Here is a 25,735-nt window from a genome sequence, read left to right on the forward strand (position 1 = left end):
TTTCTGTTAATCTTCTCCAAGGATTCTTTCTATTTCTCCTCGTTTATTATACACATAAAAAATATAATAATAGATAATAAGCTTTCGCCACAATTTCAAATGAAAAAAAAAAGTTTGTCTTTTGTGTTAAGAAATCGTATTTCTTGATACGATTTTGTATAGATTATGATATCATTGATATAAAAGAAACAAAAAATCTTAATATATAATGCTGATTAATTAAGGATGGTCCAATCTTACCTGAAGACCTTCATTGTGATTTTTTCATTTTTTTTAAAATATTTTGTTAGTTGAAATTGGATTTGTTTTACTCTTTTTGAAATATTTTCTATCGCAGAAACTTCAACGGTTTTTACACGACGCTGATCACATCAAAAGTTTACAGCGCAAAGCAATTTTAATCCGTTGACGGAGGTCCCCAGGATCTCAGCAATGAAAGGGCTTTGTTGAAGTTATTACACCAATCATCACGTTCTTCCTTTGTGTCCGTTGACAAGAGATATCTAAAAGGAAATTAAAGACTTTTTTTTAGAAAAGCCTCTTAAATGGAAAAGGACAAATAAGTCTTACCGAACAATCGTATTATTCCCGCGCTTTACAATAATAAGGGACTCCTTGTCAGAGTCTCTACTGGGACGTTTCAGTTCAAGCAGAAGCGTATTCATCCTCTGACAAACATCACGTGGGGCTGGAGCTACTTTCTCCGAGCAGCAAGCGTACAAATCAATGCTACCGATTGGAGCCTAAAAGAAAAGATTTTGTTAAAGGATTGTCCCTAAGTTTTTATTTCCCAACATTAGGTGAAATTCACTGCAAAGTCCGGCTTAAGTTCTTTAAGCTATAGGGCGAAATTCACTAGTAAGTCGAGCTTAAAATTTTAAGTAAAGCCTGTCTTAAAAATTTAACCCGATTTTTAAGACCGTCTTAAAAATTTTGGTTGATTTTTATTCAATCCTTAAAATTTAGGATGATTTTGAAGTTAGTCTTAAAAAATTAAGTCGATTTTTAAGTCAATTTTAAAAACTTAGACCGATTTTTAAATCCGTCTTGAAATTTTAAGTCAGTTTTTTTTGGTCGAACTTAAAATTTAAATCGGATTTAAACGCTAATTTTGATGTCAGAAGATTGTTTTGAGATTTTCAGGAGAATGACTTAAAAAACTGACTTAAAATTTTAAGCTCGACTTACTACTGAATTTCACCTATAGGCTTATTCTTTTTTTTTGTTCGTTAAGCCTAAGTTTCTTAGACTTTAGTTAGACGTAAGAAGTGTTTAAGCCTAAATTTTTAAAGGTAATTTCAAGTTCTTTAGGCTTCGCTTTAGCTCAGTTTTTATGGCTTGCCTTAAGTTTTTTATGCTAGCCCTAAGTTCTTTTTTAACTAGGCTTAAGTTTTTTAAATTAAATCTAAGTTTTTTTACGCTAAGACTACAAATCTGAAGTTAGGTTTAAATTTCTTAAAATATTTCAGAATTTTTTATATTAGGCCTAAGTTTTTTTGTAACGTTAAGCCTAACTTCTATTTGCTAGGTTTTCGTTTTTTTGGAATAGTATTACATTTTGTCCAGATCGAATAGGGTTTAACCGGTTTAACCTTTCAGGAAAGTTGCTTAAAAAAAAAGATTAAGATAAATCTGTTACCAACTTAAAACCAGAACTTCACAAGTTTTATACATATAAATATTATTAAAAAAAAAATAAATAAATAAACATTTCTAATAAAACTGTAATTTAAACATTTTGGCAAAAATTCATTTAAGATTTTTAAGAAACTTCCATGAAAAAATGATTTTTATCCGATCCTAAAAAAATATAATGAGCCCCTGTAAGACTAAAATTTAGTTGTAAATCAGACTTAAGGTATTCAGGTAAAGCCTTAATTTTTACGAGTTAAACCCAAACTTCTTAAGCTAGGTTTAAATTCTTAAAGTAACCTTTAAGTTTTTTTTGTTTGGCTTTTTTTATCGCTAAAATCTGACTTTCTTTAGCTAATGAATCGATTCTTTTATAAATCTTTTCTTTACTTATAATTCAACACAAAATTCAAATCCTTCCAAACTTTGACAGTTTTTTTAAATTGTGTTTTCACAGGAAAATTACTTTCTTCCCGTTCTCTAGAAGTACAGATTCTTTGTTTTTTTTAGTGACAAGAAAACGATTAAAAAAATAAACGCTTAAATTCAGATTTTTAACGGAATTAACCATTAAGTCTAAGTTCTTTAAGCTAAACCTTAGTTTTTTTACGCTAAAGTCTTAATTTTCGTATGCTCGATCTAAGTTCCTTTTGTCAGGCTTAAGTTTTATAAGTTTAACCTAAGTCTAAGCTGAACCAAAGTTGTAATAAATTAGACTAAAATTTTCAATATTAGGGGAGACCGGGGTAAATATAGTCAATTTGCGTAAATCCTTATCTGCAGGATTCCCCAAGGGCAAGAAAATTTCCTCGATAGGTCATTCTTATAGGAAATTTCCTGGCCTACAACTTTGTCTCAGACCACTTTTCTCTATCTCCACGGGAAATATGAGTTTTCGAGCTTTTCCTAAACCCTTCCGCTTCTGACTTTTTTTAGACGCGGCGGGTAAATATAGTCACCAGTTGGCTAAATAAAGTCGGTCGAATTTTCCGGCATTTCCAATGATTTTCCACCTGAGAGATTGATAGTAGTTGATAGCTAAACTTCTCACCTTTTGATCCGCGACAAGGAATTTCACTTTTATACGCACTAAAACAGAGAATTTTGCGATATTTTCAAACACGCCATTTTGCAACAAATGAATAGAAAATATGCCAAAAATTTCGATCTCCCATATGATTTACATGGGATGACTAGATCTACCCCAAGGGGTATGTTTTGATTCAAAAAATTGTAGAGAAAAATCATTAAAAGTTATTGAAGAATACACCTTGGCAACATTTTCTGCACTAATCCAGCTAGTGAGAAAAATTATCAGATGGGAAAACTGCTGAAGGAAAACTTCGGAAAACGCGTTTTTCTCAATACGCAAAAGTTTGGGAAATGGGCCAAAAATCTATTTTCATTTTTAACTCCTAAAGTACTGATCGCATAACCTCCAAATTACTGTCAAAAATTATAGGTTGGTAGGGCTTTCCACCAGAATTTTTTCCGATTTTTCCGATTTATATTTTGGGAGAAATTGGCATTTGAAAATTCGAAAATGACTATTTTTACCCCGGTCTCCCCTAATATTAAAAATTAAACATATTAAGGCCTAAATTAAAAAAGAAATAACCTTAAATAAATTAAGTTGAACTTAGTAGTGAATATTATCTATCATTGCCCTAGAATTTTGAGTTGAATTGAGGTCAAAGATGGGTGTTGTTCATTATTATAGAAGGGAACACCTCTCTTTTATCGTTTATCATAATCAAATAGAAACCAACATCCAAAATGTTACTAAAGAAGTGCATTGATTACCATTTTTCGTCATTTTGTATGAAAATTGTAATCTATAATGTAATAATTATATTCAAAAAATCGATTTGTGGTAAAAATTGAGGATAGGCAAACCTGAACGGTTAATCAGGTCACCTTTCAGACAAACTTCTTCAAACATTTTCTTCCCCAAAACCACTCCAATCAAAATATTCTTATCTCTTTAACATTTTTTTTTACATTCAAACGTAAACAGAAATAAACAAAATTGTCACCATTCATGCCAACAATCACAGCAAACCCAACGAAAGCCGGCCAGAGGTATTTTTTCCCACCTCACACAGCCCAAAACTTTCTTATCTAATCTTTTCTGAGTGAGTAAAGACATTTATCTATCGCGACGGCATTTTTTTCTCTGTGTAACCCTTCGCTGTTATTACAGTTGCACCCGTGTTAGCCCCCTGAGAGCATGTCAACGACTAATTGGTTCGACTCTAACATCCCCCCAACTGCCAGCCCCGAAAAGGATGTTTCCTGGCAGGCAACAAAGTGTAGTGTCCGCGAACGAAATGCCCATCTTGTGGGCAATGAACTCATGTCGGACGTTACGTTTGTTGTGGGAGCGGGAAGAGTGAAAATTCCCGCCCATAGGCATGTTCTGGCAAGTACCAGTGCTTCCTTCTACGAAGCCCTGTACGAACGGAAGGATCCACCACCGGAAATTGAGGTGAGTTTTGAGACTTCTTTTCGGGTCTTTAAAAGTGATTTTGGAACGATTTTTTAGGAGTCTTCAATTTAGTTTTCAATCATTTCAATACTGTTTATCTCTGTTACTTCGATGACTCGTTGCTTGACTCATGCCTCATGTAAGAAATAATCAAAGGTCTTCGTATTCAGGGGAAGGAGATTTCTTTTCTTCCTACGATATTTCCATGGATTTCTTTGCTCTAACTAATCAGTAAAGATGAATTTTCGAATGTTTCCTAAAGTGTATTTGCAAAGGAAGTTAGTTCTTGTTTGTTCTGAATTAGTAGGCTACTTTAACTGTGCAACTCCTACCTGCTAAAAGGGATCTAACAACTGAGGTATCAGGGAATGATAACCGGAAACTCAATGAAAGTAGACAGTCTTGCTCTGAAGTAATAGTGGAAAGCTTGTTAGTTAACATGAAGAGCTAACTAAGTTAGACTAATGACCTAACTAGCTAACAGATCAGAACTAGTTAGATATGTCAGATAGCAATGAGAGAAGCATGAAGCAGAAAAATTCTTTGCATCCTTCATCATTTGAACAGCAACCTAGAATTTTCTAATCAGTTCTTACAAGTCTGAACTTCACGGTCTTGTTGTTGTCTGATGAAGATCAGAATTATCTGAGCTAAAGAAAGCATCAGTTAAAAATCTTCTAGACAGTCCTGTTTTCGTCTGATTAAGACCAGAATAATCTGAGCTAAAGAAAGTATCAAATAAAAACTTCTTGGACAGTCCTGTCTTCTTTCTTTGTTGACCAGTTATCTGTTCGTCTTTCTTGCCTTAATTCAGAAGTCTCCTTCCTGTTAACTAAGTATCCTTGAAGCCTGAGGAGACAGATCCTAATGCTCCTAAAAACAAAACAACACTTAATCCAACAAGACGCATTATTCTTCTTCGACTAAAACTGACTGCTCCTAAAACCCTTCTTCCTGCTTTCTTTTTCAGGTTACAGACGTTGAAGAAGTTCACTTCCGTACCCTCTTGCGCTACATGTACTGCGACGAACTTAGTACAACATCTGAGAACTGCTTTGAACTTCTGCGTCTATCTCTGCGCTTTGGGCTTCGACATATGGAGACACAAGTGGTGGACTACATTGAGAAGAGTCTCTGTACGGACAATGTGTTGGATATCTTCCAGCAATCAACTGTCATGGGATGTCAGGGACTACGTGAACGATGCTATCGGATAATTGAGTGGACAATCAGGGAAATTCTCAATACGGAGAAATTTGTCAATACTTCTCGGGAAATTTTGGGATTAATCCTCCAAATGCCACGTCTCAATTGTCGCGAAGTTGAAATCTATCGTGCTGTAATGGCATGGATTGAGCATCAATGCCTCGTTAGGGATCTTCCGATTGACGGTTTGACAAACTTCTAAACGAAACTGCCTATCTGCTAAGGAATCTGCTCTGATTTATTTTGTTCTTTGCAGGGGAACCAAGGAGAGAATGGCTTGGCTTGGACCTTCTTCATCTCATTCGTTTCCCCACAATGACTGCTGAGGAATTCTCCGAATGTGCCACCGTTGATGGCTTCCTCACAGCAGATGAGATCTCACGAATCTTCCTCGTGATTATGGATAAATTCAGCGGTGCCATTGAGTTCTCCCACATGCCGCGTACTTCGGTTATTTCCTTCGAAACATCCCGCAGCATTGTCATCCTCAATCGCTTCTCCAAGTGGTCACGTGGCTTCAATCGTACCATCTCCTACGATCACCACAGTGTCCTCATTAGTGTGACAAAGCCAACAATTGTTGCTGGTTTTGGGCTCCTTCTTGATCAGAGTGACGTCGGCCTCGATGGGGCCATTCTAACCTTCGCCAGTCGCGACATTCAACTCGATAAACTCGAAGCAGGGACACACATCAACAGAATCGCCATGAAGGATAACTTCTACATGGTTCACGTACTCCTTGAGCAACCAATGCTACTGGAAACAAACGAAGTCTACCTCGTCAAGCTGACAAATCCAACAAATGGCTTCCAAACCATCTCGGGGGAGGTGAGAGACAAAATTGCCTTCGGAAATGCCTTAATTACCTTCAAGAAGCCCACAAAGAGTCCCTACGTCAATGCAATAGCTGAAATTCTAACGCTTTGCTAAATAATTTCTTTTTGTAATAAGACCTTTTTTCTTTCAAATAAAACATCCGAATATAAACTAAATGGGAGACTTCTGAGAGTTCTGAAGGTTTTAAATTGTTTTTTTTTTTTTTTTTTTTTTTTTGAGGGCTCAGAAACCTATTTCAGACGCCTTAATTTGAAATAACTAAGTCAGAATTTTATTTTTAGGCTTCAAAACTCTTCTTCAGTTGCAAAAATTTGAAATTTAAATCCTTTTCATTCTTTTTTCAGGCCCTAAACCCCTAAATTCAGACCTAGAACTTTTTTTTCAGGGCCGGAACTTTCTTCGAGACATCTAAATTCAGAATGAACAGACCTAAAAATTCCTTCTTTTACTTGAAAATTTTTTCAGTCGTGTTAAAATTAAATCTTAAAAATCGTTTAAAGGTATTTTTCAGGCCCTAGAATTAAAAATTGAGACATAGAATTTCTTTTTACAAACCCAGAACTTTTTTCGAGACTTCTAAATTCAGAATGAACAAGCCCATATATTTACTTTGGCCTCTAAATTCTTTACTCGGCCGTTGCCTAATTTTGACTTTCAAATCATTTTTATTAATTTTTCAGACATTGAAATTCAAAATTCCAACCTAGAACTTTTTTTTAGGCTCAGAACTTTTACCAGACTTATAAATTCAGAATAAGTAGGCCCAGAAAATTCTTGGATTAAAGTTCAAAATCAGTCGTTAAAATTTGATTTTCAATTCATTTCCAGGAATTTTTTAGATCCTAATCTTAAAAATTCAGACCTAGAACTTTTTTCTAGGCCCATAACTTTCTTTCACACTTCTTAACTTAAAATGAGCATGTCTGGAAAATTATTTTTGAACTCTGTAATATTAACTTCACGGATGATGGTTAAATTGAAAATAAAAATTATTTTCATTCATTTTTTTCAGGCTCTAAATTTCACAATTAGGACCTAGAATTTTTTTAGGCTTCAAAGTTCAATAATAACAGACTCTATGATTTGTTTTCTGACTCTGAAATATTTCTTTAGCTTTTACAGTTTCTACTTTCAATTCACTTCATCAATCCAGAAATTGAAAATTGAGACCTAGAATTTTTTATTTTCAGGACCAGAACATTTTCAGACTTTTAAATTTAAAAAAAAATCAGAAAGGTCAGTGTTTCATAAGTCACTAAAAATTCAAATTCAGATCTATACATGTTTTACCTAAAACCATTAAAGCTTTTTTATTGATAAAATAAATTAAAATTAAGTTCCAGACATTCTTTAAGACTGTAAAATTAGGGCCCAGAAGCTTGTTTAATGGTTCTAACATTTAAAATTGAGACCCTGAATGCTTTCTTAAAAAAAATCAAATTAGGCCCCAAAAGGTCTAGAAATTTTTTAGGACCAGTAAATTGTTATTGTTTTTATAGTCTCGAAATTTTCATTCGAACATCAAACTATCTTTTCAGTTCTTGAAATTCAAATCTCAGGCCCAGACTTTTTTTTTCAGACTGAACCATAAAAGTAGGACCTAGATAGATTTTTTTCTAGAACCAGAAGTTCATTTTTCTAGCTCAGGAATTTCCGTTCAAACTTGAAAATAAAATTAGGACTTAGATAGATTAAATTAAGACCTAGATAGATTTTTTTCTAGAACCAGAAATTCATTTTTCTAGCTCAGGAATTTCCGTTCAAACTTTAAAATAAAATTAGGACTTGGATAGATTAAATTAGGACCTGGATAGACTTTTTTCTAGAACCAGAAGTTCATTTTTCTAGCTCAGGAATTTCCGTTCAAACTTTAAAATAAATTTATGACTTAGATAGATTAAATTAGGACCTGGATAGACTTTTTTCTAGGACCAAAAGTTCATTTTTCGAGCTCAGGAATTTCCGTTCAAACTTTAAAATAAAATTAGGACTTAGATAGATTAAATTAGGACCTAGATAGACTTTTTTCTAGGACCAGAAGTTAATTTTTTCTAGCTTAGGAATTTCCGTTCAAATCTTAAAAATAATCTTTTAGACCTCAAAATTCAACTCAAAATTCTTTAAAAAAAAACATCAATTTGGGAAAATCTGTGACTTACCTTTTTCTTCTCATCATCTGGGTACGTCCAGTAACTGAGTGTGTGCCCGTGCAGACGACACCAGCGTCTATACCAATTCCCGAGTCCCGAAACATCATCAAACATCGTGAGGAAGCCCCAGTGATTCACAGAGACGGCCAATTGGCATGAGACCTTCATCTGCACTGTGCCATTGAGGGGGGAATCCTTGCAGGTCCCATTGAGCGTCCAAGCGGTGCGTTGTGTGTCCTTCAGGGCGAAAATGACAAAGCCCAGCTGAACGAGTGATGGACTACGGACTGCTGAGGGCCCAGCTGGTGACTGTGTTGGTGGCATTACCAATCTACTTTCTGCTTTGCGCCCTTTGGGGGTGAGAATCTTCCCTCCTTGCTTTCGTGTTGCAATGTGATACTTAATCTCATGCGGAAGGATATCACGTTCAGCCACCATCCCGTAAATTTCCAGAGTTACCTTAAAGTCCGCATAAACATCATTCATTTGCAGAACGTCTGTGAATTTAACCGCCATCAAGCCAGGAAGGGTGAGAACGGTCTTTGTGGCCAAGACGGTTTCATTGTACTTAAGCAGGCAGACCAAATGATGCCCTGAGATGGTATTTGCTGCCAACTTCCGGATGTAATCCTTTGTCAGGGGTAGAGTGATCTCATTCACGGTCAATCTGCCTTTATCCTGCGGAGAACCACGTGGACGAAGCGTTCGTTCAACTTGAAGGCTTTGAATCTCATGCAGAGCCGCCTGACGACGATGTGTGGCCACAAGGAGATGCCGTTCCCCCTCCACAGCTTCCGTTGACCCAGAAAATTCAATTGTTGCCGCACAAAGATTAACAACTTGACTTGTTTGCGCAATAATCTGCTGCTGCTTCCGCACTTCATCCTGCAAACGTGAAATCTTCTCCTGAACTTTGTGCATCTCCTGACTTTCCGTGTGTGACGACTCACTCCCCTCGCCGGCACTTGTTTCCGTTTCCGATTCCTCCACTTCAACACGCCGCACAACTTTGCTCGGTGACGGCTTCGTTGTTTGCTGCTTCCTGTAGATGCTAACCGTATGCACGAGCGTCACAACACCCTCATCATCATTCATCTGCTTCCTCGGAGACTTCTTCGGTGTTTGCGGTGTTTCAAACCTCAAATGCTTTCCTGGTGAATTTTTCTTGTAGCTGAAACTATTTGAAGACACAGAACCCTTCCTGGGGGTTCCTCCACTCTTCGGCGTATTCCTCCGGCTTGACCCCGAAGAGATTTCCAAAGCAGCATTCAAGTATTCATCCATCTCATCGTCATCACTACTCACATCCTTCGTTTCCGAGAAGATTCGCGATGTTTCGGCCGAACGAATGGAATTCATTACAGCACGACTAATACTCCCATCAAAGAGGCTTGAACCATCTTCCTCCGTCTCCTCGGAATCCATCGCATTGTCATCTTCCTCACAAATAGCCGCATCAGACACCGAAGCAGTCGTGCAATTCTGCTCGGATTCAGTTGAATCTAAATCCGATAAGCTCGGATAGAGACGATCACTCTTCCGGTTGCCGTGCTTCTTGGGGCGCTTTGCCTCCTCTGGCGTGACATCGTGATCATTTTCACCATCTAATTTAATTTAATTATTTTTTTTTAAATAAATTTTCAATGAATTTAATGATTTTCTAATAAAATAAATACAGTTGTGGTCGTAAAAAAGTACACAAAATTCGATTTTTTTAAATGTGTTTTCTTTAGCAAAAAATTAAAAGAATGAATGTAATCAAGGGATAGTATAGTTCAGTTTTTAGCTGTTAAAATAATTATTTATAGGCTAAAAAATATGTTAAAAAATTTAATTTTTTCACTCTATTGATCTTAAACGTTAGAAAAAAAAAACTACAAACATTATTAAAGAAACACCAATTCATTAAAAAATAAACGTTTTAAATGAGAAAAGTCAATCGTTAGAAATGTAAAATGTTAATACCAAAGAAACAAAATGTCAAAAGTTAAAAGAGAAAAGTTGAACGTTAGAAATTAAAGCAAAATTCATTTAAAAAACATGTCAATGCTAGAATTAACGTCAAAAGTCAGAATAGAAACGTCAGACGTTAGGAATAATAAGTAGAACGTTTCAAAAGAAGACAAAAAGTAGGAAAAGAAACGTCGTACGTTTGAAAATAAGTGTCACAAGATGGAAAAAAAGAACATCATTCTTTACAGTATGAATATCAAACTTTAGAAAAATAATGTCAAATTTTAGAACAGAAACATCAAACGCATAAAAATAAACTTCAAGTATTAGAAAAAAGAAAGTTAAATAACGAAAAGAAACAGAACGTTAGAAAAGAAACGTCCATAGTGCTAGAAAGAGACAGGAGATATGACAAAAAAAAACGTAAAACCATAGATAATGAATATAAAATTTTAGGAAAGAAATGGAACGTGAAACAAAATTAAAAATAAATGTCAAAAATAAAAAAAAGTCAAACCTTGGGCCTTACTCAGCGACCAAGAAACCCTTGAAATTCGCTTGAAATCTTGAAATTTCAGTACAAAATTCAAAGATTTCAAGGGTTTCTTGGTCGCTGAATTAGGCCCCTTAGGAAAGAAATCAAACATGAAACACTAGAATTGAAATGTTTGTTTTTTATGTGCACATTTTGCGTTATTTTATGACGTTTCTTACCTTTTTTTATACTTTCTTGTACTTCTGAATAATTAGTTGGTATACCACAATCGTGGCATACCAAGTATTGTAATCGCCGGAAAAATCGACCACCTCAGATCGGGCTCAAACTTGGTATGAGCACGTTTTAGACATACCACATTACGAAAATGGTGGTGGAAAATTTTTGATCCGGCCGGCCTGCCGGCCGGTCGCCCAAACTTTGCCTTATAGCTTGAGAACGGTAACAGATAGAGACTTCCGGTTTGAAGTTTTCTATAGAAATGTGGGTGTAAAATTTCATTTTTTCGCATTTTCAAAATCCAAGATGGCCGCCGTCCGCCATTTTGAAATACCGTCAACCACTTTCCTTATAGCTAGAGGTCTGAAATTTTAGTATGTTATAGAGCTCAGTGTGACGTTTTCATCGATAACTCATACTTGAGAATCGGTCAAGCGGTTTAGCAAATATGGCGGCCTTAAGCAAAAAGTGTTTTTTCGATATAACTCGAGAACGGCCTGACCGATTTTGACCATCTTGGTATCAAATGAAAGGTTTCAGGAAGCCCTACAACTGTCTAGAACATTCCAAGTTCCAAAAATGGCCGCAAGAGGTGCTAAAATTAAAAACAAAAATTGCCTAACTTTAAGGGGCTATATCTCCGAACATCTGTTATAGATTTCCTTTAAATTTTGATATGTTGTAGCCTGACTCAATATCTTTCATCAGTCCAAAAATGAAGAAAATCTATGTCGCCGTTTAGAAGATATAGCCATTTGAAAAATTCTTGAATATGAAAAGTTCTAAGTGTCATATCTCTTGAACGACTTGTCCGATTTTACTCAACTTGGTATCAAATTAAAGGTTTTGAAATTCTCTACAACTTTGTAGAACATCAGAAACCTCTAGAACCATTTCTTGAGGACGAAAAGTGCAAAAAACTGTTTTGGTAGAACAAAAATCCGTCATTTTGTGTTCTGGAGGTGACCTTGAAATGTATCGCAATATACATCAGATTATAGCTTATTTCAATAGCTTTCCATAACTAGTCAAGAAATTTCTGTAGGTCTAATAGAACTTAAGATATATGCATTTTAATCTGTCAAATTGCTTAATTTTACAAAAAATCGACTTTGCCTACTAATACTACTCACAAATTAAATTACAACGCATAGACTGACCCATCCGCGTTGTGGTATACCAACTCTAATAACTGGACGCGTTATGATTGACTTTTCTTTATACTTATTTTCTTCATTTTGCGCTTCTTAACGCATTTTTGCATTTAAAATTGGAACGTATTAATTATTTGACTTTCATTTTAAATACATACATACTTTTAACGATTTTCTTGCACTTCTTTTCCCTTTTAAAGCATTTCTGAGCTTTATTTAATGCATTCTTACACTTTTTTCATGGCAAAAAGGCGTGAAAATGTTATTAAAAATCCACCAAATTACAGACATTTCTCTTTTATCGTTAAATATTCAGACAATTTTATCTGATCAAGGAGGAAATTTGAGCCCTCGAAACGTCTTAATAAAATAAATTCAAGAAAATAGAAACTAGGGGAGAGCGGGGTTAAAAAAGTCACTTAAGGGTTTAGAAGAAGCTCAAAATATCATATTTTCCAAACAGATAAAGCGAAATGTATAACTCATTTCTTTAGGAAATTTACTGCCCTACAACTCTTTCTCAGATCATTTTGTTCTATCTAGCTAGGAAATATGATATTTTAGGCTTTTTCTAAACCCTTAAGTGACTTTATTAGCCCCGCCCTCCCCTAATGTTTTTCTGTGTCTTATTCTCCCAAAAAATAATTTATAAAATTGAAAGTTCTAAGTTGTTTTTTAGTGACTAAATCATCTTTCTTACCTTTGTTTGCTTCGGAATTTTACTTTGTTGACTTTGAGAGTAAAAAACATTGTTAAACTTCTTTTGAGAAATATTATAATTTTTTGGCTGAAAATTGACTTTTTCAGACAATCAAATTCCAAAATTGCAATTTCAAAATCTAATTGCGAAAATTAAAAAAAAAATTCCTGAAGTTCCTTCTCTGGGTTAAATTCCAATGGAAATTGCAGAAAACAACAAAGGACAAATAATTCATTAATTGTGCTAAAGAATTGACAAATAAAAGAATAAAAGAAATCCCAAAGAAAAACATTCAAATAAAGAGCTTTCCTTTGTGCTCCCTTTTCACGACCACCACTGTGTTTACTTACCACTTCTGCGTTTCCCGCCACTGCCAAAGGATGTGGATGGCATTGGAGGTGGCGGCGGTGGTTGTGGGGGATTGTTATCCGTCATGGAGACACCTTCATTCTCACTATCAGACTTCTGGGGCTGATGGAAGCGATTCAGCAGCAGCTCCATCTCTTGCTGTCGCTGTCGCTTCACCTCCTGACTGATGGCACTCTCGGAGATTGTCGCTCCGGACGACATCAGGGCAGCCACGGTGTTCTTAATCCCTCCTCCCGTGGCCTTTGTCTCTGCCTTCGATACCTGATTGTACGTCCCAATGCCCGGACGCTGTGGCTGCTGCTGCTTCTCTTCCGGCTTTGCTTGTTGTGCTGCAGCTGTTGCTGTTGCTGCTGCAGCAGATGTTGCACCGAGTTGCTTTGGAACTGGTGCAGCTCCTTTATTGCGCTCAAACAGCGCCATTCGCTCTTTCAGTGACATCTCCGCTGGATCCTTCGTCGTGACTTTCTGCGTACGCGGAATGGCTCCACTTGCTTCAAAAAAGGCCGCCCTTCCTGTAACTAAGCCCCGTGTAACGTTTAACTTCTTCGGCGAATCCTTCACTTCTGTGTTTCGATTTGCCTCAATTGTTGCCACATAGCTTCCACTCGGATTCCCCTCAGCAGCAGCCTTAGACTTCTTCAACGATGAGGATTTGTTTGTTTCATTGAGAACATTCTCCCGCTCACGATTCTCCGTCTCTCTGTACTCATAGATGAGATTCTTCGTGGATTCCCGACGTTTGAATCCCTGCGATTCAAGGGCATCCATTACGGATTTATCCCATTTCAATTGCTTCGTCGGCGTCTTCTTCGTGGTCCCCTCCTTGGGCAATGTATCCACCACTTGGGGGCGCTTTGGGACAGCTCCTGTTTGCTTCATCACTTCCGGAACATTCTCCTTCTGCACCCCCACAGTGGATGGTGGTGGTTGCTTCTCATCCTCCCAACGATTTATTGACTCAGCAAGTGCCGCCAACTTCCCCAAACGATTCCTCGGACGTGCTGGTTCAGCAGCAACGGAAGACATCCTCTCGTGGAAATTCCCTTCAGTACGATGAATTGGCGATGAGATACTCTGTTCGTCCGAATACAGAGCCCCCAAGCGCTGAAGGCGACTCTTGGAGGCATCACGAATGACCGAAGTTGTGGATTCATTCAGGAGCTCATTGCTCTTGAGGATATTGCCATCCTTGTCCACGTCAACGGCCATCACGTCGCATTTTACCTAAGTTATTCATTTATTTATTTATTTTTTGTATTTTTTTGTTTTTGAAGAGGAGAAAAATGATTTTTCTTGAATTTAAAAAATATCAGGAATTATTTGGGAAGAAGGCAACAAAGATTTACCCCAAAAATGCAGAAAATGACGTCATTTTTGTGTTTTTTTATTGTTATAAACACAGATTGATGAGAAAATTAAAAAAAAAGTATTTAAATCAAGCTTAAAAAGATGTAAATTCAAACATAAAAAGTGGTTAATTCAAGCTAAAAAAGGTTATTAATTCAAGATGAAAGAGTATTAAATTTAAACTTAAAAAGGAGTAAACTCAAGGCTCAAAACAGTAAATTCAGTTTTAAAAAGGGGTAAATTGTAGGCTAAAAAGTTGTAAACTCAAAACTAAAAAGTGGTAAATTCAAGCCGAAGAGTAATGAAATCAAACATTTAATGTATTAATTTTACCACAAAAGTACTTATTTTAAGCCTGAATGTGTACTAAAATTTAAGCTGAATAATATTACATTCAAGCAGGAAAAAAGATATATTTATTCTTTAATCCAGAAAAGTTTATTATTAAGAAGTAAAAGCTTAACAAAAGTACTAAAATTAAGCCTGAAAAGTACTGAATTCAATCAAAAAAAGTACTAAACTTAAGCCTAAAAATAGTAAATTTAGTTGAAAAAAAGCTATTCAGTTTTAAATGTTGCAAAATCTCAGATTGAGGTGTAAAAAGCAATAAAATCAAGCCGAAAAAGTTATTTATTTTGTAGAAAGAGATGTTTATTTGAATAAAAATATTCCGATCTTCGGAAATATTGAGATAATTCGCCAAAAAATGCATGAAACATTTGCGTTGATGTTTCAATGATGATTCATAAAGAATTTATTCATTGTTTTATGTATACTAAAAGAGACAAAAACACAATTTTGACGTCATTTGTTACATTTTTTGTGAAATCTTTGTAAGTTTATTTCTAGCTGAGAAAATGGAAGACTTAGATGATTTCAAGTGTTTCAATTCCTTCATTAAGTGGCGCCTCATGCCAATATTTTTCACATATTTTGAGTTTAAAAGCGTTAAAACATTCCCTTGATTTAAATTTACTTTCAATCTTAAGCTGAATACAAAATAATGAAATGAAGAAATAATAAAAGAATGTCGGAAAGGCTGTCCTGTCACAAAAGCAGAATTTTTTGCCAAATAGCGACGTTTCCACTGTTTTTACTGTCTTCTTCAGGCTCTGGATAAATTTAAAAAATAGGTTTTTTATATTTTCATGATAAAATTTATTAATTTAAATCATTGTAAATTGTTAAAGTCTGATGAAGACAATAAAGAAATGTCGAAACGTCACTATATGTCAGAAGAGTGCTGTCTTTTTTTGACAGCATTTTTCACTTTCTTTATCAACAACAGTTAAAGACACACCTAACCCGGCTGACACAACTTTAAGATTTTTTAAAGATTTTCACAATTCGCGTCAATAGTACTCGTCAGTAGTTCCCATATAAAGTTTTCCGACTATTTGTTCGAAAATGGCACTTTTTTTCGCGTGTGTGTATTAGTGAGTAGCGCTGAGTAGCGCATCCGTGTGAGTAGCAAATTTACCGACTCCTTCATTTACGCGACAGTAGAATAGTCGTAAAACTAAACCAAATTTAATTTTAAGACCACAATAATATATTTTTTGAATGGTCCTAATACATAATATTTTAAAATTTCTTTTAAAATTATATATAAATTTATATATATGTATGTATATATACATACATATTATGTATATAAATAAAACAAATTTGACTTTGTGAATATTTATTATACTTTTATTGAAAAATTTAAGTTTCATATTCGCCCTCTGAAGATGATTCATCTACCAGGTCATTCTGTCGTTGCTGCTCCTTAGCGTAGGCGACTCTGAGATGCCTGAATTTGGGATGCCTGATTTTCGGGATATTCTATTGGCGTCTAGAATACAGAAAAATAAAATTTTTATTTCATTTTGATATTCAGGATTCTGTAATAATGGGTTTTAGAAAACTTACCAATTCTTTTCTCAGCAAATATTTTCCTTGTTTCTTTTTAAACTCCACAATACTCACAGCAACACCTTGATTAAAAATGATTCACAAAGCACTGGATGTCAAATAACATAGACTGCAGCGATCCTAGCTAGGAAAAAGAAAACTTAAATTTTTATTTACGCGATGTAATAAAATCGTCAAGAAATCAGGACTGCTCGTAGGTGAAATTAATTTCGTAATTTTTTTAAGACTAATTTTTGAAAAATCTATATGATTTCATCTAATACCGACGCTGTAGCCAATGAGTATTAAAACTATTCACATTCGCGTTATCAAAAGAGTCGGTTTTTACTTGGGTGCAAATGTATGTGTGAGCTCACTCTGAGCTTCGCCTATTTGCCACTAGGTTTGTTGACGCGAAGTGTGAAAATCTTATTGATATAGGTATTTCTCATGTGCAAAAGTAATTTCAAGATTATTTTTCAACTAATATCTTGAAACTTTTTCCTGACCCGTAAAAACCACTGACTCTGTGTCAGCCGGGAAAGTATAAAGGTAAGAAAATTAAGATTGAACGTTAAGGGACTGTGCAAATGTCTAAAGTGACGTTAAGTTAAAAAAAAAGAATAAGATTTGAAGTTTATTTCTCAAATAAAAATTTAAAACTTTTGTCAAAATATTCTTTTTTTATTTAAAAATGTTTTTTTTTATAGGTAATTTTTTTTTATCAATTTCTGGTTTTCATCAATAAGGAGTTTTTCCATACAGATGTGGATAAACTCCTTTTAACACGTTTTTTATCAATTCTATTTTTTCAAATTAAATCATCTTCAATATTTTTTTTATTTCCAGACCTTTTTGAGCTTTCTGTACGCAAAAGGGTTAAAAAATCCACAAAAATATTTATATCTACATAATAATTAAAGGATTTCTTGTCTGTACAGCTATGCATTTCTACACCGTTGGTCCGATTGTGATGAAATTTGGTACAGAGACTACTGATACCAGGCGGTTTTCACCAACGACATTCATTTTCCCCCCAGAGCCCCCCTTCGTAGCGCCCCCATATAATTTTCATGCTTTTTTGACTACTTTTTGAATTTGGCGCTATTTTTGGTACATTTTGTTGAAGAGAAAGTGAGATGGATGCATTTTACCGCTATCCGTCTCCCTCACACTTTCAGTTATTTACAGTTTTCTCGCGTTTTCCCCGGAATTTTCCGGCCGGAAGTGAGTTTTTGCAATCAAGAAGCGACGCCGCGTCGAATGGCATCATTGGTTTGAAAAGTTCGCGAAAATGCATTTCCAGGAAATGAGAGTCGTGTAAAATCCCCAACCGTCAAAATTTTCAAATTTGTAACCCAACCGTCAAAATTTCCGCGGACCCCAAATTCCGCACGGAGGAGCTTCCCGAGGCTCCCGGAGCACCCGTAAGTGCCCCAGGAGCCCAAAAAAATGCGTTTTATGCCCACAAATTTGGAAAAAAACACGGAAATCACGAATTTTGTCGAAATGCACAAAAAAAAATTCGTTTAGTTCAAATTTTCATGCCACTCATAAAAAAAACTTCTCAGCCGCCTGTTCGGCTCTCATCTCTCTCATAAGAAAAGCAAAAGAACTTCTTACCCCAACATTGGTGTCCGTTGTAATGTTAATTTCCACGGAAATATTATCAAATTTATCTCCATCACTTCCGCCACTTGTATTTGCACTGTAGGTCAGCACATTCTTCCCATCGGAGCCCTTCCTTTCCACTGGGATGGACTTCCGGACGGGCGGAGACTTGATACTCCCGCTGAGACTGCTGAGACTCGTTTCGGCACTATTCTCACCCAATGGGACCTTTGTGGTGGGATTACTAATGCCCAGATGTTTACTACGCTGTTCAGCACGATCGAGGATTCTCTATAAGGGGTCCCCGTGGGAAGAAAAGGCGTTAAACATCCGGAAGGATAATTTGGTTGTTTTTTTGCGACAAACCTGCGTGAAAGGATCCATTATTCGTTGGGATTTTAAACACTTAAACACTTGATTGATTTATCTCGTCAATTAGTACACAAATTTGGGTACAAACGATGAGTTTTCACGAATTTTCCGTAGAAAAACAAATCACACAGATACAAAAAGGAAGCCTTGCGGTTTTAAATGAATTTCAAATTTGACAGCAGTTGGCAGTTGGGCGTCTTCAAATGTATTTTCACGGTGAGCCACTACGTTGAGTTAGTGGCGCTGTTGTTCCTTTTAGAGGGTTAACGCTTTATCAAGAAAATTGATTTTCTTTAATTTTTTCCTACTGAAAGCAATCTTTAAGAACTATTTTATTAAAAAAAATAAACAAACAATTTAATTTTAATTATTTTTATCAGAAAAACGAGAAAACCCAGAAAATTGAATTTATTTTCCTCATTTTCATTTATTTTTAGATTAGGAAACCCCCGTGAATTGTTAGTGGCGCTGATGGCGTTTTTCTATTGACTTTTTATTTGTGTTCGGCTTATCAAAAAAATCGCATTTTCTCAGTAAATTCTGTAATTTCCAAATAAATCAGTCAAAGTGTTTGATAAAGGGAGTTCCTGAAGGAAAATTTCTGCAATAAATTCCGCATTTTCGCGGTGATTTGTGTGAAAAAAGTGCCGAAGAAGTTGTGACAAAAGAACCCCTCATAGGAGCAAAATGGCAACATCGACTGAAGAGAGGACAATTTATGCTAAATTGGAGGCAATGAAAGACATTCGGTTAGTTCATTTCCACATAATTATGTTTTATGAGCTCCAGAGATTAGAATTTACGTGATTTTGGGAAAATTTTAACGAGGGAAATGGGATTTTCATTCATCAATCTTCATTACTATTGGGGAAAGCTGGCAACAATGCATTTTGAATGAAAGATTTTTTGGCAATAAATTATTTTATTTTTTAATTAATTTATAATTATTTAGGTAATTTTTTATTTAATTTTCTTCTAATAAATTAAAGTAAAAAATTAGCGCATTTTATTTTACTTCTGTTGTGTTTGGAGAGCTAAAATAGCAAGGAATAATTTTAATTTTGATATGCGCTGTTGTCAATTTGACATTGATTTCCTAACGTTTGATGTTATTGTCAATATTTTTTTCTTAACACTCGGAGGACTTTACTGGTAATTGGTACCAATTGAAACCTTAAAATCGTCACAGAATAAAATCTATTGGACTTATCTCGATGAATTTAGCATCTATGTGTAGGGAATTTTAATTACTTTAAGATAGCAGAAAGAAAATCTCGAGAAAAGTCTTTTCTTTGGAGGATAATTGAGGTCAAAGTCAGAATCCAACGCGGAGGATCAAATTGGTAATCATTACCAGTCAAATTCCCATACATTTTTGGCATGGTTTTGAGGTTATGTTTCCCCACATTTCCCAAATAAAGTACTCTTGTTCACTTTTCCTCGGTAAAAAACATTAATGTGGACTAATTTTATTGCCGGAAGTGATTAAAAAGTTACTTAAAGAATCAAAGTTTGTGATTATTTAGGCGCAATAATAAATTATGTAAAATTGTAGCTAAAAAAGTCGTTTGAATTGGCAATTTTGCATCGATTCTACGCAATTTTTTTTCAGTGACGATTTTCTAAATTAAATATTTAGTAATTCGGTGTAGGAATGCTTGAAGGAGATTGAGAATTAGTGAAACTTTCGATCCTTGTTCAATAAACTGATTAATAATTAATTATTGAGCATATTTTATCAACTGGTACTTATTACCAATTTGATCCTCCGCGTTGTGCCAAATGTTGGGTCCTCCAAGTGTTAAATATATTTAATTTCTTTTCACGTAAAATACATCAAAAATACAAATATGATTTTTTTTCTCAAAAAATAAGTTAAAATGTGATTGAAAAAGAAAATAAATTGAAGTATTTTATTGTTGATTAACGTTTGACTTTTCTTTATTTATTTGAACGTTCATTTTCTTTTATTGGACGTTTTCCAACACTTGATATTTTTTCTAACGTTAAGTACAATGATGTTTTTTTATTCCAAATGTATTGGATCTTTTCTAACCGTTAACGTTCATTATAGTCTATGACATTCTTTACAGATATCTAACATTTTTTCTGATGTTTGACGTTTAGTTTCTAACGTCTTTTTAGCTTTGGCATATTTGACATAATTTGTAACATTTAATTTTTCTTCTATTGATGTTTCTTTTGAGACTTTTGACATTTCTTTCCTAACGTTTCATGTAAATTCTCAATTTTGATCGTTCAAAATTTATTATAGGGTTTGTCATTCTTTTTAGACATTTATTATTTTTTCTAAAATTGAACGTTTTTCAACAATTGATTTTGACAATTTAATCGAACATTTTACGTTTAATCTAATGATTTTTTAAACTTTTGACATTTACTTTCTAACATTGATAGCATATTTTACCTTTCGACGTTTAATCAAGCGTTTGACGTTCTTTTCTGACGTTTATTTTTTTTCTAACAAGACTTTTTTTTTTTAAACCAAACCTTTGACATTTATTTTCTAACGTTGAAGGTTTTTAATAACAGTGTGAATGTCAAAATGACGTATGGTCCGAAAAACTCTATTTAAGAGGAATGACATTTTTAAATGTTTTGATATATTTGACATTCAAACGTTTTACGTTTCTTCTCTTCATGTTTATTTTAAATATTTTTTTTTTGAAAAACATAAAAAAGAAGAAGAAGAAGAATCTTTTTTCACTGATGACCCAACGTTTGACGTTTATTTTCTAACGTTGAACGTTTTCTTAACAATTGACACCTTCAAAATTTATATGAAACATTAAATGTCTGATTAGTGATGTTTTTTTTTTTAATATTTGACATTTATGTTTTAACGTTTGACGTTTATTGTAGCTTTTAACTTTTTTTTCAGCTCTTAGTATTTTTCTAATATTTGATTTTTGAGAGTTCCCATTTTCAATTTTTGAAGTAAATAAAGTGCTAGAAGATGGAGAATTCAATAGCTTTTTTTTCATCGTTTTAACTGTGTATACAATTGGTGCCAGCGGTGGGTTCCATTGCACATTTTGTATGCCAATATGTATACTAAAGTTTTATAAATGTTTAGCCAAAAAACAATCCATCTGGAGAAGCTGAAGATGAAGATTGTCCGTGAAGTGGAGAACAGCGATGCTGAGGAAAAGTGTTTGGGGGAGTATCGACGTGAAATGGAATTACTGCTGCAGGAGAAGATGAGTCATGTGGAGGAGCTGCGTCAAATCCATGCGGACATCAACACGATGGAGAGTGTGATAAAGCAGGCAGAGGAGAATCGCTCGAGGGCACTGAGTATGGCGAATCGGATGCACGAGGAGTATGTTCCGTTGAAATCGGAAATTGATCATATGCGCCGCGAGTACCTGGGACTTGAGCGTCTGCCGGAATTGCACGAGGAGGAGGGAACAACTATTGCCCCGGATCGTTTCCAGGCATTCTACACGAAGGCACCGGCGCACGTGAATCCGGGGGCTTCCTTTGCACGTCCTCCCGTTCTGCCGCACAGTTTGGCCCCAGATGTGGGAGCTGCGTCACTTTCCCCACCGGCACCGTCACAATTCCTCGCACCGACCCCCGTGAATCCCATTAGGGCACCAGCAAAGCCCGATCTCCCAGCAGGACGACTCCAGCAGCCGCATACAATTGGGATTGGACATCCAACCTTCAGGTCTGAGTTCAATGTCAGTTTGAGGTGATTTTCTTTTGAGTTTTCTTTTATTTTACTTCACATTTTTTTTTACATTCGGTTAGCTGTTTGTAGGTTAGGTTAGTTAGTTAGTTTACTGATGATAGAGGCAATAGGAGTTGTATGTGCAGGAACAACCTCCGGAACTTGACGGACCTCCGCCGGCGCTTGGTGGACCTCCGGCCCAGAGGTCTTGAGGTCCGTAGAAACTACCCTGCCCGGATGGGTTAACTTTCTTTGAAACCCTGCAAAGAGTTCTTTTCGTTAGAACAAAAATTATCAACAAAAAAAAAATGAAAGAAATTATCACGATTTGTTATTTTCGTTGATTGTACTCTTAACATTCAACGAACTCCCATCTTTGAGCCCCTGGAGGACGAATCGCATCTCAATGAGGAGATGCGTGTCACCCTGTTCGCAGAAAATTCGCTCTAAATCAGTCTCTCTCAGCATCATTAGGTGCCCTAAAGTTATTCCTTCTCCTGAATCAAAGAAAAATTTATTTTTAAAACATTTTTATGGGAATTCTTGCAAAGAAGAGTCCTTTTCTGTGACTTACGGTGAAGCCGGCAAGCAATAAGTGAGGGTTTTGAGACTCCCCACGCCGTGAAAGCGTGCCTGAGTTCATCTTTAGGATGCCACATGTCACGTAGAAGAATAAATCAATGAAATTCAATGCGAAAAGTTGGAGAAATCCAGCAAATTAATCGCAGAAGGCGCAGAATTTGAAAGGAATTTTGCAAAAATGGAGGTTATGGCGGGAATGAAGTAGGCTTTGCACTGAAGTTAGGTGCAACCGGTGCAACAGTGCAGCCAACTGAGGTTTTTTTTTTCTAAAAAAAAATAAGTTTTTTGGCTGATTTTTCGTATTTTTAATGATAAAAAGGTCCTAATAAAGAAAAAATAGTTTTAAAGAAAAATATTTTTAAAATGATTATAAAAAATCAAAAAATAAAAAAAAATCTTTACAAAAATTATTTAAACGATAAAAACTAACAAAAAATATTTCTTTTTAAAGTCTAATGAAGAAAATGAGACAAAAATTTAAAAAAAAAACAGATTTAAATAAAAAAAAAAATTAAAATCGATTAAAATATTATGGCGGGAATATAGAAGGCTTTTAGCTGAAGTTAGGTGCAACAGTGCAGCCAACTGAGGTTTTTCTTAAAAATCCTGCACGTTTTTGGCGGACTTTTCGTTTTTTTTTTAATCATAAAAAAGTCCTAATAAAGAAAACAGTACTTTATTAAAAAAGAAAAGATTAAAATAAATTAAAAAATAAAAGAAAGAAATTAAAATACTTAATCAGAAAGAATTAAAATAAATCTAAGATCAAATAAAAAGAATAAGAAATATTCATTCATTCATTCATTCAGAAGAAATATTAACAAATTAATAAAACTTTTAGGACTTTGAAAATTAATCAAAGATTTCAAAGACGAAATTTATCTACTTTAAGGACTTCAGGCCTTGATAGAGAGTCAAATTCTTTTCCATAAATCCGATTTAGTTAGTTTCTCAAGTCAGATTAGCTAGACTTAACCTTTTAGAGATAACTTAATTTTTTAAGCCAATCTCTGACTTAACCTTAAAAATCTGATTTAGAAGATTTGAATCTGAAAAATCAGGCCTTGCCTAAAAAAGTAGATCTAGTCTATCTAGTCCTAGTCGAAACAACTAAAGTTTGATAATAACTAATTTAGCTGATTTATAATAAGAAAATAAGACCTATCTTAAGAAACTTAGGACCTATAGGTTGGAGTTATCAGTAAATTTCCGAAATTTCCCCCCAAAAGCTTCAATTTCCTTTTTTTTTTTAATTAACATTCAATGATTTTTTTTTGTTTTTTTTTATTCTTATCTTGATTATTTTAATTTTATTTTAATTAAATTTATTTAAAATGTTTTGTTATTTAGTTTAAACATGATAAATTGTTTAAAAGTAAATTCAAAATGGCTGACTTTTTTTTTAAATCCAACAAAACAGACAACAACCGCCCCCGATGAAGTCCTGTTTGTCGTGTCATCAGCAAATACACCGGAATGCCCCCATTTGTCCCCTTTGCAAGGCCAAAAGTCGCTCAAGGAACCCCAAGAAGCCCAAGAAGAAGGACCACTAGGCCACCCGAGATGTCTCAGCGCCCACAAATCCAGTAATTTTCTACAATTAAGGCATTTTTCTCTAGATTTTAAGGCGATCTTCGTTTAAAAAAAAAAGGAATATAAACGAAACTTTAATGTGAAAAAAAACTCAATATTCAGTGAACGTATTTTTTTTTTTTACTTTCAATTAAGGAAATTAATGAATCTTTATTGATTTATCATAAAGAATTATTTAAGGTAGGAATTAAGATGATTTTTTATGTAAGAACTTAAGGAATTTTAGAGGATTCGATGAGTAATTTGTGACTGTTTCGTAAGAATAAAAATTAGAAACTATCAAAAAATTGTTCCTTCTTTAATTATGAAAAAAATAGTATTTTCTTAAATTTCAGAGACTTTTCAGGTCTTCTTTTGGTTTTTTTTTGAGGTTATGATGCTTCAGTTTTTTAGACGCTAACATTACCTTACTTTAACCCTTTCGCGTCCAACGTGAAACATAAAAATATTGAAACATGCGTTCTTTTATTACGATATTTTTTCTATGAATGCTCTCAAGGAACTTTTCTCAGTCAGAAAGTATTTTTTGGCCTCTTGCGTGAATTTGATGCTTTTCTAACTGTAAAAATTTATTAAAATCATAAATAATTGAAAAAATAAAATGTGGCATGTTTGGGTCAGCGTATGACCCAAAAAAACGCGAAAGGATTAATATCTTCATAATGTAGTGAAACATTAGTCATTTACGAGAAAAAAAGGGCGGTCGGAATTAAGCGCCGTTCGCAGTTGGGCCACGTTCCCCAACTATTTCTTCTTTAATAATTTTTAAATGATTGTTTTGCAAAGTGCCCATGAATGTCTGACTTCTCAGTTTTTTTTTCTCTATAAAATTGTCACGATTGTCGTTATAATTCCGTGGAAAATTCTATTAAACATTTTTATTGGGATAAAATGTCAACGGCGCAATGCAATGTCATTGAGCGTCTAGTTCTGTTTGGTGCGTTTGGTGTTAATTCAGTGTAACATACACAATATTTGTTAAGAAAAATGCCATATAAGATTGCAAAAACTTCTGCCAATAGAAAAAAAACCGAATTGGCTGTTATTCCATCTCTTTGGGAAAGAGGGGGAAACGTTTGGTGGCCCCCAAAAGGAATGGATATTCAGAAAATGCGCCGCAATGACGCTTCCACGCCAAAAGAATCCTGCTGTAATCTGCAGTGCCTTATAAGCGCTTTCTTTCATGTGGTGAAGGCTGCATACATGCAGTATACGACTGCAGACAATGACGCATTCTTCCGTAATGAATTGTTAAAACATGGTAATTCTCGAGCCAAAGTGTCTTCCAAGACAAAGTCTTCAAACAACACTCAAAACTTAATAATTTGAGAAATTAATCGGAGGATGAGCAAACGTACAAAAAGATACGCGACCCAACTTTCGGCCTGCAAACAAAAAAAAACAATGAATTAGTCACAAGACTTTTTGAAGGA

The 25,735-nt window shown here is 34.8% G+C and overlaps 4 protein-coding genes and 1 long non-coding RNA gene across 9 annotated transcripts; 2 read left to right on the forward strand and 3 right to left on the reverse strand.

Annotated features, from left to right (window-relative positions):
* Positions 1-10: 10 nt before the first annotated feature.
* Positions 11-18,607, reverse strand: LOC129794806 (anillin-like). The gene is made up of 6 exons (XM_055835672.1): positions 18,425-18,607; positions 18,071-18,349; positions 13,186-14,428; positions 8,323-9,917; positions 571-743; positions 11-503 (listed from the first exon to the last, which is right to left on the reverse strand). Exons 1-6 carry the CDS (start codon positions 18,440-18,442, stop codon positions 398-400), a joined length of 3,414 nt encoding a protein of 1,137 aa, XP_055691647.1. The 5' UTR covers positions 18,443-18,607; the 3' UTR covers positions 11-397.
* On the forward strand, positions 3,812-6,318 carry LOC129794807 (BTB/POZ domain-containing protein 3-like). Its single transcript, XM_055835674.1, has 3 exons — positions 3,812-4,120; positions 5,091-5,511; positions 5,583-6,318. The coding sequence occupies exons 1-3, from the start codon at positions 3,863-3,865 to the stop codon at positions 6,254-6,256; spliced, it is 1,353 nt and encodes a 450-aa protein (XP_055691649.1). The 5' UTR covers positions 3,812-3,862; the 3' UTR covers positions 6,257-6,318.
* Positions 16,225-16,936, reverse strand: LOC129794811 (uncharacterized). The gene is made up of 2 exons (XR_008751085.1): positions 16,466-16,936; positions 16,225-16,388 (listed from the first exon to the last, which is right to left on the reverse strand). It is a non-coding gene; the product is annotated as an uncharacterized LOC129794811 (long non-coding RNA).
* A 266-nt stretch (positions 18,608-18,873) lies between the features above and the next one.
* LOC129794812 (zinc finger C4H2 domain-containing protein) lies at positions 18,874-24,589 on the forward strand. Of its 5 annotated transcripts, none has more exons than XM_055835678.1 (3): positions 18,874-19,179; positions 21,528-22,137; positions 24,130-24,589. In XM_055835678.1, exons 1-3 carry the CDS (start codon positions 19,118-19,120, stop codon positions 24,349-24,351), a joined length of 894 nt encoding a protein of 297 aa, XP_055691653.1. In that variant the 5' UTR covers positions 18,874-19,117; the 3' UTR covers positions 24,352-24,589. The 5 variants fall into 5 exon arrangements, with proteins under 5 accessions (XP_055691653.1, XP_055691655.1, XP_055691656.1 ...); XM_055835680.1 differs by having other exon boundaries at positions 18,875-19,179; positions 21,528-22,124; XM_055835681.1 differs by lacking the exon at positions 24,130-24,589 and adding an exon at positions 22,208-22,640 and having other exon boundaries at positions 18,875-19,179.
* On the reverse strand, positions 22,237-22,918 carry LOC129794814 (uncharacterized). The gene is made up of 3 exons (XM_055835683.1): positions 22,702-22,918; positions 22,453-22,624; positions 22,237-22,387 (listed from the first exon to the last, which is right to left on the reverse strand). The coding sequence occupies exons 1-3, from the start codon at positions 22,784-22,786 to the stop codon at positions 22,237-22,239; spliced, it is 408 nt and encodes a 135-aa protein (XP_055691658.1). The 5' UTR covers positions 22,787-22,918.
* Positions 24,590-25,735: the final 1,146 nt, after the last annotated feature.

This window comes from Lutzomyia longipalpis, chromosome 4 (assembly GCF_024334085.1).
Source record: "Lutzomyia longipalpis isolate SR_M1_2022 chromosome 4, ASM2433408v1".
NCBI classification, from domain to species: Eukaryota; Metazoa; Arthropoda; class Insecta; order Diptera; family Psychodidae; genus Lutzomyia; species Lutzomyia longipalpis.

Bases quoted from the DNA above. Each gene is read 5' to 3' on its own strand.
- LOC129794806 (XM_055835672.1), bottom strand. The intron at 14,429-18,070 runs GTAAGAAGTTCT...TGAATAACTTAG, and splicing joins CAACGGACACCAATGTTGGG to GTAAAATGCGACGTGATGGC. The intron at 744-8,322 runs GTAAGTCACAGA...CTTTTCTTTTAG, and splicing joins CAGATGATGAGAAGAAAAAG to GCTCCAATCGGTAGCATTGA.
- LOC129794814 (XM_055835683.1), bottom strand. From the start codon at position 22,786: ATGTGGCATCCTAAAGATGAACTCAGGCACGCTTTCACGGCGTGGGGA. The intron at 22,625-22,701 runs GTAAGTCACAGA...TCTTTGATTCAG, and splicing joins TATTGCTTGCCGGCTTCACC to GAGAAGGAATAACTTTAGGG. The intron at 22,388-22,452 runs GTGATAATTTCT...AACTCTTTGCAG, and splicing joins ATCAACGAAAATAACAAATC to GGTTTCAAAGAAAGTTAACC.
- LOC129794807 (XM_055835674.1), top strand. From the start codon at position 3,863: ATGTCAACGACTAATTGGTTCGACTCTAACATCCCCCCAACTGCCAGC. The intron at 4,121-5,090 runs GTGAGTTTTGAG...TTTCTTTTTCAG, and splicing joins ATCCACCACCGGAAATTGAG to GTTACAGACGTTGAAGAAGT. The intron at 5,512-5,582 runs GTTTGACAAACT...TGTTCTTTGCAG, and splicing joins TAGGGATCTTCCGATTGACG to GGGAACCAAGGAGAGAATGG.
- LOC129794812 (XM_055835678.1), top strand. From the start codon at position 19,118: ATGGCAACATCGACTGAAGAGAGGACAATTTATGCTAAATTGGAGGCA. The intron at 19,180-21,527 runs GTTAGTTCATTT...ATAAATGTTTAG, and splicing joins GAGGCAATGAAAGACATTCG to CCAAAAAACAATCCATCTGG. The intron at 22,138-24,129 runs GTCAGTTTGAGG...CCAACAAAACAG, and splicing joins CCTTCAGGTCTGAGTTCAAT to ACAACAACCGCCCCCGATGA.